At 36.6% G+C, this 11,343-nt stretch overlaps 1 protein-coding gene across 1 annotated transcript; it reads left to right on the top strand.

The window, feature by feature from the left end:
* The first annotated feature begins 6,015 nt into the window (after positions 1–6,015).
* On the top strand, positions 6,016–10,607 carry fdx1b (ferredoxin 1b). The gene is made up of 4 exons (XM_079472933.1): positions 6,016–6,194; positions 9,388–9,515; positions 10,167–10,296; positions 10,413–10,607. Exons 1-4 carry the CDS (start codon positions 6,070–6,072, stop codon positions 10,525–10,527), a joined length of 498 nt encoding a protein of 165 aa, XP_079329059.1. The 5' UTR covers positions 6,016–6,069; the 3' UTR covers positions 10,528–10,607.
* Positions 10,608–11,343: the final 736 nt, after the last annotated feature.

Below are 11,343 nucleotides of genomic sequence, written 5' to 3'. Positions count from 1 at the left end.
TATGGACGGAAAGAAGTATCACTATCTCTCTATAAACTAAAAAGTAAATAGCAGCCTTTTCTTGTTTCATTACTTGATTGTACTGCCAACATTTTTTTATTTAAAAAAATCCTGAAAAACATGTTATTCAGACATGAGCAGATTCCATTTACTGAAAGCAATACTCATTCAGAATATAACAGGTGCAGTTTAAACAGTGATATCGGCTGTTTACAATACTTTTAACCTAGTTGTTTAAATATTTCGATTTTACAGCGGACACATCAGCAAAAGATGCCAGATAATGGTTACAATTTCTAATCTATCTAGTTTTATGCATTCAACAGCAGAGGGCGTTATTTAGCTTTATTCAAGTTAGTTCCAGTGTCAATTGACTTTGGAAAGGGGCGCCTAAAAATTCGTGTTATTTATGCTAATGAAATATTCTTATAGGTAAACGCCTACACAGAGCAGTTAACAACAACTACAATGAAGATAAAATCAATAACTCAAAGAGTGTACACCACAACGATGATGATAAGGAGGAGTATTTGGATCAACATCAGATCCATTTTGATCACCTTATCACTGACTTCACAAAAATGATCACTTATTGCAGCGCTCTAGACGAAGCCAGAGGTGGGAACATCCCAATTGAAGTGTCCATTCAACACAACAATTTAGTAATGAAACCTATAGGAGATCCTTTGTTTTCTATCATTTTGTGTTATTGAAAGACCTTTTTTTTACAATTTCACATAGTAGCTCCGTGCATCAAATGAGGCCTATCCCTGAGATCGGGATTGATCGCATGCAATGGTCCACATATGTTCCAGAGGTTTATTTCCGAGTTTGGGGTGGGGAAATCTTAGTAGTCTGAAACGCTTTTTTTTAAATGTCTGTACTGTAGAGTTGATTTGAGCTTCTACTACAATTCTTAGCACTACAATTCTGCATAATGAAGTACAGTTGGTATTGAGAAGTATGTAGATAGATTATAGAAAACAGAACTGTATTAACAGAATACAACTATACACAAGAAAAAACATTGCAGCATGGGATAGTCAGGAATCAGTGGTGTAAAGTTAAGTGTATGTATGAGAATGTAATGATCCATATCAATGTTGGATGTATAAAGTAAACAAAGTTAAACAGAACCCAAATGAAACCAAGTCCAAAGTGTTTTCTGCCCTGGTCAATTGCCATACTTCTTTTTAAAAGACAAGACAGGAAACCAATAGCTGGTGTCCCTCAGTGATCCCATCCAGGAGCAATCAGTTGGGAAACAGAGCAATGACACAACGCATGTCACAAACACAGTTGTAATCCAAAAGTGCTTTTTTAATACCCTTGGTCGACGTATAGCGAATGTGAAGCTGCATCACGCTGTGTTGAATGTTGCGCCATCTTGGAAGGATCGCTTTTGTTTTCCTTGTTCGATTAGGAAATATTACTATGGTAGGTAGGTCTTGCTGTGTTATACTTCAATAGCATTTAGCGGAGTCGTTGAGGAAAATCCCATGTTTCTTTCACTTTTGATATCTCCATATATCAAACAAAACAAGTAATGGTACATATCAAAACAATAATAGCAGTGGAGTTTGATCCTCCCATGCAATATACCACATAGGGTGTGACGTCAGCTTCACATTCTCTATATGCGTGTTTAAAGTCTGGTGAATGTAAAAAATGTGTCTCCACTCGTCTTTTTGGTGCAGTATATTCACATTTCGCTTGGGAAACCTTAATACATGGTCGAGCAGAGAAAGATCACAGTACTAGAGGCCGCCATATTATTTTGGGTATAGAGGATATGGATGTGTCCAAGTGAACACCACGTGAGAATGCCTGAGAGCGCCCAGTGAGTGGCAATGCACTAAGCAAAATGACTGCTTACAAAGGAATCAGGTGTTCCTACTTGGAAGTCGTAAGGATCACCGTTGAGTCCAGGGGCTTGTAATTTCAGAAAACAATTGCGTGTTTTAGTCCCGGTTTCTTTGTGTCTCCTATTCTCCTCAGCTATTTTGCTGGGTGTTTTGCCACCCAGGGGAGCATGTCCCGGTGCATGTCCTGACATGTTCACAAGGAAAAGGGACGTCCGTTAACGAACGGCCAAAAGGTTTTTCAGTTTATACGTATACACGGCCTTATAGAGGTAAGAAAAATAACATGCTAATATTAATGCAGTTTTATTGTACTGAAAAACAACTCTCTTACCTGATCGTGACCAACCCAGGAAATGTGTTATTTCCGCAGAGGACAGGTAAACACATTAGTGACGTCCCCCAAACGCCATTTGTGTGTTAACGAACGGCCAAAAGGTTTTTCAGTTTATACGTATACACGGCCTTATAGAGGTAAGAAAAATAACATGCTAATATTAATGCAGTTTTATTGTTCTGAAAAACAACTCTCTTACCTGATCGTGACTAACCCAGGAAATGTGTTATTTCCGCAGAGGACAGGTAAACACATTAGTCAAAAATCTGTCATCTTGAAAAATGGTAGGCTGACATTTAAAAAAGCAGTAACACTGTAAAAAATGATTCTGTAGAATAATGCTTATAACCAAGCATATATCACCCATTGACTCCCATAGAAGGAAATATTACGTTATAATCTTTTTGTTCTGTTGAACACAAAATAAGACATTTTGAAGAATGTAGGACAGCAAACAGTTCTGGGGCACTTTTGACTGCTATTCTTTTTTCTTTATATGGTTGTCAATGGGTGTTGAGATCTGTTTGGTTATAAGCATTATTTCAAAAATCTTTCTCTGTGTTCATCAGAACAAAGAAATGTATACACATTTGGAACAACCTGAAGGTGTCTAAATGATGACAGAATTTTCATTTTTGGGTGAAGTATCCCTTTAAGAGACTTCTCTTATGTTTAATGATGACATACAATAAGTCACTATAGAAAATAAATGTGGATATCATATTTTTAGATCTTTAGAAATTAATAGGCCTATATAAATGAGATTGTGATAAAAAGGCTTCCTTTTTGAAGTTTTAAAGTAACCATAGCATTTTTGCATTCATCAACATTTTAAATGTTTGTGTATATATAACAGCCCTAGTTACTCTAGACCAGGAGTTGGGAACCTTTTTTAACCAAAGAGACATTTTTCTAGTTTTGGTTAATTCACTTTTGAAAAAGAGCCATTGGAGAAACTACTATTAGTATTATATAAATCATATATATATATACTTCAATACTAATAACTTAATGTTCAGAGACCACAGTCTCACTTATGGTCCCTGTGTGGATCAATTGTTATTTTCCTTCGATAAGATAACATGTCCACAGACAACTCAAATGCCTCTGTCAACCTTGACAGCTGCAGATGGACTGAATAATATGGTTCATATGCGGGAAATACTGCTTACATGGATATGAGGAGTTAAACACAGCGCATCCATACTGACTCGTCGCAGTTTGCTATTATTGATGCATCGTGTGTTTTTAAAACTTTGTACATGTGATTAAAGCAAGGCAAAGAGTTCTGTATCATACGCCATGGAGGGCTGCGACTTTCAATGAAAGCAGGAGACTCATAGCCGTAGCTTGAATCTTGCCAGAGGTTACCATAGAAACGTTGTTTGCTGGTGATTAGTGCTTGCATAGCACTGCATGCCCGTGTACTGGCCAGAACAACCTAAAATATTCATATTTATTATGATATTTTTAACAATCAAATGATGGTGAAGGGTAAGACCATCACCTTGATTTTTTAAAAGAGCCAGAGGCTCCAGACCACCGAAGGCCACTGTTATCAACTGAAGGCTAAAATCCTTTTGCCTTGAGAAAGCTTCCGGCGCCCACAAAGCCAACAATGTCTATTTATTTATTCGTCAAACCATACAGCCAGGAGGTATTTAATAAAAGGTTTTTTTACCATCCACATGTGAAATACTATGTGTAGTTTGTTGTGATACATTTACAAAGTTTCTTCTCATCACTGTTATAATGGACCTGTAGTAGTAAACTAACCTTTGCTTTAAAAGGGTTTCTTACCGAAGTGATCCCTAAGTGGGTCGTCATAGTTCCATATTTCTCTTTCTCTCAGATAGTCATGCTTTCCACTTGTGAAAAGGTATGAATTATATCAGAGATGGAGCGTTTATCTGGTTTTATAGAAAAGTGTGAAGGGCCGCCATTACACCTGCGAGAAGCCTGAAAGTGCTTTATTTCACATCACAGACTTGTTTCCTACTGAGAAGAGACGGGCAGAGTTTATGTGATTTAACAGCAATTCATAAGAGACACGTAAAAATACAGATCATGTCTGATTCAAGATAGGTAAGAACAATTGAAGGAAAATGTATTACGCTGACAACTATGTAAGTTAAATGGGCAGCATTACAAAACCGCTTGATTTAGATTTCCCTAGCGAGCTACTACAATAAAACATACTGAAAGAAGTAATTTTTGGTCTCCGTATATGTTTATTCATATTTTCAATCACTTACTGGTAAAATGTAGAATAATGTTTGTTCATGGTTTGCATTTCCTTGTGTGACGGTGTACATGTGGGGAAAAGTTCCGAAAATTCAGGTAACGAAAAATGTAAACGTTTCCAATGTTTTCCTATATGAATCTGACCTGTAGTGTTGATTGAAGAATTTTATGAGAATTCATTTTGAAAGAAAGAACTTAAGTGAAGAACTGAAGTACCTGTTTGTGGTATTGCATCATATTTTTTTACTTATAACATTTTTCTTTTATAAAATAAAAACTCTTTAGTGTATTGTACATTATGTTGAAAGTAATCTAGACGTTTACTTGAACCCAAAATCATATTATTGCTACCATCCAAAACCAGTTGTAACATGAATGCGTATGGTTAATGTTGTGTCATCAGGTTTTTAGTGCAGGATTTATGAGGATGCAGAAGTGTGTAATGACACATTTTATCAGGAATACCATTAAAAAGTGAATTGCAGAACAAATATTATATATCTTGTAGATAGACAATAGCTGGAGTCTGAGAGTGAGATGAAGATGAACAATTATTTTCAGGTCAAGATAACTGTCATGAGACTCAATGCTCCTTCCGGATGTTTTATGCTCTATAAGTTATCAATCACCTTTTCTATCATTTTAATGCAAATCCTTAATTTGGCCCTTTTTTGGCCTAAAACTAAATGTAAATATAATAAAATTACATGTTGTTTGGTAGTTTTTTTTACTACAACTACATGGTAGTTGATTTGACTACCCAAAACATTGGTTCCATTCAAAGACCACAAATTGATAGTTCAAACATCAGCAAATCCACAACCCGCCCCCCCCCCCCCACATGCTGCTTCTCTGATTGAAAGCAGGTCGGGAGTAAAAACGTGACAGTGTTGATGTTTTTGAGTTTTTGTTAGTGAAGAAGAACGAAGCTATGTGAATGTGTAACAAATTATAGACAATTATTTTAATGATACATGTGTTGAAGTGTAATTTTGGTTACTGCAATTTCCTTTTCTTTATTTCAGAACAAAAATGAGTGTCCTTTTGTGTCACTTGTAGACTTGTGCTTATTACTGCGTATAAAGAAGTCCAAATATGTTTAATGGTGCATACAGTAAATGTGTAGTTATGAATTTCAGATATGCAAAAACACATGTGATGACTTTTATTGTAGTTTTTGTGGATTCCAAGTGTATAATAAAAAGTGATAATTTTGTGTTTATTGTAACATTTGCAAGATTTACACAATTGCGAACCGAATGATGTGAGATTTTTTTAGATCTTTTCATGAATTAAATATGATAAGCTCAGTTGGAGTGTATGATGTTCTCTATGATCACTCTCTATATTTTATCTTTACAAAACTGTAACTAAGACAAGACAATGACAGCCTCCAACTTGTTTATTTTCTATAAAAGGACCATGACCTTTAAGATCAAGGTTTATTATTTCTTATTTTCTCTCTGTGTGTGTGTGTGTGTGTGTGTGTGTGTGTGTGTGTGTACAACCTTGACCACCTCATAGAGCTTTGAGATTTCTCCTAAAAAAGAAAACACACTCAGAAAGAGATTTGAGCCTCCCCGATCACACTTATAGACAGGCGAACTGATCAGAAACACACACAGCATGGCCTGTCGTGCTCGCATCAGGAGCTTCATCCGTTCGAGTTTGGTCAACCCAAAATCTGCGATGATGCTCCCTAGACCTCTTCACACACATCCCAAACTCAGCAGTCAGTCCCAGGAAAATGGGTAAGCCTTTATCTTTATCAGTGCAACAATGTCTGTTTTTGTTTTTTGATTTAATGCATGAATTTTAGCTGCACTTACAATGTACTTTTTTCTTTGTAAACATCACAACATTTACATGAAATGTAAATTCTAGACCTAACAACAGCAGTTTTTCTAAAGTGTTATTTAACAAAATGTCATGCAGTATTGCTATTTCATAAGACACCTACTAGAATTACACAAACATAAGGAGCTTAATCGTGCTTAGTACCAGGATTGTTACCTTCAGTTCAAGGGATACTTATGATGTGTGTGTACTTGGGAAAATGCGTGTCTGTTGTTCCACATGAGTGAAAATGAAACACCTTCTCCTGTCTGTCTTCTAGACTTGCCTGTTTCCAGCCTTCTGCTTCTCCTCTTACGATTTCCAGTCTGCTTCTGATCTTCACTTTCATCTTGCTTTTCCTTTCCAACACATCGCCCTTAAGAAAGTAAAATCATACAGCATTCCCATGCACATTATAGAAATATTGAAATGTACTCTATTTGTACTATTTACAATTATCACATGTAAACAAATGGACAGTGCTAAAGACGTAGTAGACAGTTAGTAGAAATTAACTTTTTAGGATATTTGTTAAACCACATTCCATTTATACTGTAAATGCTATTCTGATGTTCTGAATGGCCGTTTCTCAATATGCGTTCTTCAGCGGTCTTGTGTCCTTGTGTTCTCGCTGTACGTTATCAATAACCATCAAAGTACGGTTCCAACACTCAAGAACAGAGAACGCATGAAAGTATCTGGATGTTTTCTTGATATCAAGGATGTACCGTATGCGGCCTTGAGCGTCCCAGAAGTCACTGTGGCACGTCCATCCTTAGATTAGATTAGATTCAACTTTATTGTCATTACACATATACAAGTACAGTGTAACGAAATGTAGTTTAGGTTTAACCAGAAGTGCAATTAGCAAGTGCAGGATATACAGTTAGAATAAATACAGAATACAATATTGAGAAAATATTGTACAGTGGGCATGGATTGTGAAAATATTTTACAGTAGGTATGTTCTATGAAAATATGACAGTAGGTATGTACTATGAACAATATATACAGATGACTATATACTATGAACATTAACACCATGAACATTAATGTACAGGTGGAAATGAGCAGATAATAATTTAGACTAAACAATAGTGCAAGTGATTTAAATGTGCATAGATGATTGACATTAGCTGTTAAAGTTGCAATGCAATAGGTGAGTTAATGCAGTTGTTGAAGTAACAATGCAGTGTATCCAAGTTCGTTCTTCCGAGGCTGACTCGCAAGAGCTATTCTGTCATACATGCAGGTGAACACTTGATACTCAGTATGATATAAATTCATTCAATGACATGAAAAGCTCATGGGGTGTCATGAATAATTATGAAAGACAGAACTGAGAATTCCATGATTTTAAATGTACAAATGTAACGGAGGCCAGCTAGTGAAGAGTAGAACCGGTTACACATATGAAGACGTTTTTAACAATGTAAAATTTAAATAGCTCTAAAATATTCCCAAGTGTTTTGCTCTCGCAATTCAAATAATAGATGTTTTCCATCATTTGCAACACATAGAGCATTAGATTTGTGAGCCAGTGTGTGAAAATCTAATTTGAGATAAAGTTCGATTTCAACTATTAGTTTCACTATAATTTCAATCTTTGACATGGCATCATTCATTCAGTATTAAAGGTCCAATGTGTATTTTCTTGGAGGATCTATTGACAGAAATGAAATATAATATACATAACTATGTCTTCAAAGGTGTATAAAAACCTTATTGAAGCGTTATGTTTTTATCACCTCAGAATGAGCTATATCTACATACAACATACATGCAAATGTTGTTTCTATACAGCTGTCCTAAAGCTCTCCTTTGACTAAGAAGCGAAAATGTGACATCATCCTAGTTCTGTGTCTGCCACCGTAGTGCTTCTAAAGGGAGCGATGGAGTGAGCCGGTGGTTGCAGTTCATGACCTCACAACTAGATGCTGCTAAATTTCATACACTGGACCTTTAAAGATGTCAAAGTTATATTTCCTTACATTATGTAGGAAATCGTTTTCACAGAGTGGGTCACATGTTTGCATTTTCATGTTTGCAACTCCGCTGATAAGGACCTTTTTTTCACAACCCACACCCTCACCACCAGGGTACAACAGAGATCAAAACTCCCTTTCTCCACCTACACCAGATAACAGTCAACCAATAAATGTTGTTGCTTATCATCGCTGCACTGATGAAACATGACTCATAATCCCCTGAATATCTGTGTTTCTAAAAAGATCACTGCGTGCCTCCTAATACTGAACTTGTTGAGCACACGCACAAAGATTTTCTTTCAATTAAATGAACATAACATGCATTTAGATCTGTATAATCGCAAATAGCCTAATAACAGTCTGTAAGATTCCTGGAGTAAGAATACTTTTTGAAAGGTCATTTGACAGACATCCCTGTGACCACTTTTCGTTTATTTTTTCGAGTACAAATTAATATTAACCTTCATATTTATTTTCTTTGTCTGTTAAAATGTAATGCAAAAGCATTGCTTTTAGAGATCTAAACATTCAACGCTGCTCCTGAATCATCAAGTGCTACAGGCCAGAGTAATATCGGCCAATTCTGGTTGTTTATCAGTTCTATCTTTGCACGTGGGCTCAGTTATATTCGAAGCCTCAAGCCATAACTCTTTAAGAAGCCCCATCAATGGATCTCTCAAAGAAAACAAAACACATTTTTACATGTAACCAGTGCAGAAACACTTGCATTGATGGGCAATTTTAGGAGTTGCATTTTGTCAGTGGTGAATTGTTTTTCTGCCTTTTTACTGTCATAACTCTAAAAGACCAGAAAATCATGCATGGTGAGAAGAAAGCATTGCTTTCCAGTTTTGGTTTCAAATGTCAGAATTCAGAAAGATTGCTTCTAAAGCTTTCAGATTTATCTTCTTTAAAACTCCCTCTTGGTTTAGAAAAAAACCTTCATTGCATTTTTTTCGATGGAAACAAGAGCTACAGCTGTTTTGTTCTTTACTTCAATCCTGACACTTGACTCATCAACTCAACTCCTATTTATGTTGCCATTTGTATGTTTAGTTTTACCTTATTTTATTAGTAAGAAGGCATCCGTGTAATGATACGAGATTGTGTGTGTTCTCAGTTCCTCAGGCTCGAAAGTGCTGGTGCACTTTATAAATCAGTCGGGAATAAAAAGCAGCGTCTTTGTTACAGAGGGGGAGAGTCTTCTAGATGCTGTCATCAAGAAAAATCTTGACATAAGTGGATTTGGTAAACAATATTTTACTTATAAATGTCTATGTATATGTCTGAATGTATAGCTGTCCAATCCCAATTTTTTTTTCTGAATAAGTACAATTATTATTTCTCAGTCATTTTATAAACTAGTGTCAGCATTTCTCCCAAATTCGAAATGAAAATGCAGCTTTTTATTTGCATATATTCGTAGAAAATCGAAACGTGACAAACTGGTAAAAAAATGTGTTGTATATATTTATGTCTAATGTATTTACATGTTGTTGTGAGGAAGGCGGGATGAGAGCCGTGAGGCGGGGCCGGTGGCGTGAGTGATAGTTGGAATCAGCTGTGCCCGATCATCCTCCGCCTCCCGGCGGTTGGCTTGAGGGCAGCTGGCAGCGAGTCCACCGTTTCTTGTCTTCACCCTCATGGATTTTGGACCCAGGATTCCAACTATCACTCGCGACCGGCCCCGCCTCACGGCTCACCACGCATGTATTTTAGGATTAGTTCAGAAATTAATATATAATGGAAGAAGCCTGAAGTTACATGCAACTTTGTATTCTCTTAGTCTTTCACATGGCTGTTGCTATTTGCATATTTGGACACAATGTAAATGACTGACAGTTCTTGGCCCTTACGAAGTGCAAAAAAAAGAAAAAGAGTATTTTTTTGTGTGTCCAGGAGCGTGTGAAGGTACTCTGGCGTGTTCCACATGTCATCTGATATTTGAAGAAAGTGTGTATGACAAACTGGAGCCAGTAGTGGATGAAGAAATTGATATGCTGGATTTGGCATATGGACTCACAAAGACGTAAGGCCTTAGATTACTTCTTTCACAAGGTTACGTACTAAATGATTAATCTTCATCTATTCACTTCCTAGATGGTTTTGGGAATGATTTCTGATTCTGCTCTGTCATTGGTTCAGATCTCGTTTGGGGTGTCAGGTGACTGTGGACCGCTGGATGGACGGAATGACAGTTTGTGTTCCCAAAGAGATCAAAGATCAGAGAGGAAAGCAAGAAGCGCAGAGCAGCAAATGATACAATGACTCACACACATGATTACTATGTCATTTATTATACAGTCAAATTTGTTTTCTTACATGCATTTTTGGTTATTTTATATCCCCAATATGACAAACTGAATGTGCCTCACATTCCATACGTGCTTGCTACAGAAGGCTACATTAACCTCAAAGCTAAAAACTCTGTAGTAGTAGCAGTACTATTGAAAGAGATATTTTGAGAAAGGTCTCTGTGGCTTTGTGTCTGAAAGTCAATGGGAGCCAGTGTTGAAAAACTATCTACCTAAGAAAGTCAGTCATACAGGTTTGGAGTTACATGAGTATGAATAAATGATGAAAGAATTAAAATGTTCCCTGTATCCCTTATAAACTGAATCTCACCTATATTTGAGAATTGTGGGTGAGTTACATGCAGGGTGACTGTGTGTAATGTGCAATGGTTAAATGTTGGGGCTATGGGGAAACGTTTTTGGTGAACCCCTAGTGGTGAACTTGAGAAATGCATTATTTCCTATGTGTTCTTGAGCAAAACTCTGAACCTCAGCCTCACAACGACAAAACAACGTTCTTTACACCCTTGGTGCAGTACTTACTTATTTGTCTTTTATGAATTCCTTCAATGGAACCTCTCATGCACCATTTGAATTATGCAGACCTACAGGCTCACATTAAGGTTACATACTTTTCATTTATGCATTTTATCTAAAGCAACTTACAGTGCATTCAAGTATATATACATTTTTATCAGTATGTCTTGACCTTTGCAGTGCTAACACAATACTCTCACAACCGAGCTTTAGGTTGCTACAGTTTTAACCGGGTTGATTTCTAA

This window comes from Barbatula barbatula (assembly GCF_947034865.1).
Source record: "Barbatula barbatula genome assembly, chromosome: 2".
In the NCBI taxonomy this organism is placed as follows: Eukaryota; Metazoa; Chordata; class Actinopteri; order Cypriniformes; family Nemacheilidae; genus Barbatula; species Barbatula barbatula.
The sequence above is the reverse complement of the archived record's forward strand: the minus strand, read 5'-3'. Positions and strand labels throughout refer to the sequence as shown.

Bases quoted from the DNA above. Each gene is read 5' to 3' on its own strand.
- fdx1b (XM_079472933.1), top strand. From the start codon at position 6,070: ATGGCCTGTCGTGCTCGCATCAGGAGCTTCATCCGTTCGAGTTTGGTC. The intron at 6,195-9,387 runs GTAAGCCTTTAT...GTGTGTTCTCAG, and splicing joins AGTCAGTCCCAGGAAAATGG to TTCCTCAGGCTCGAAAGTGC. The intron at 10,297-10,412 runs GTAAGGCCTTAG...TCATTGGTTCAG, and splicing joins GCATATGGACTCACAAAGAC to ATCTCGTTTGGGGTGTCAGG.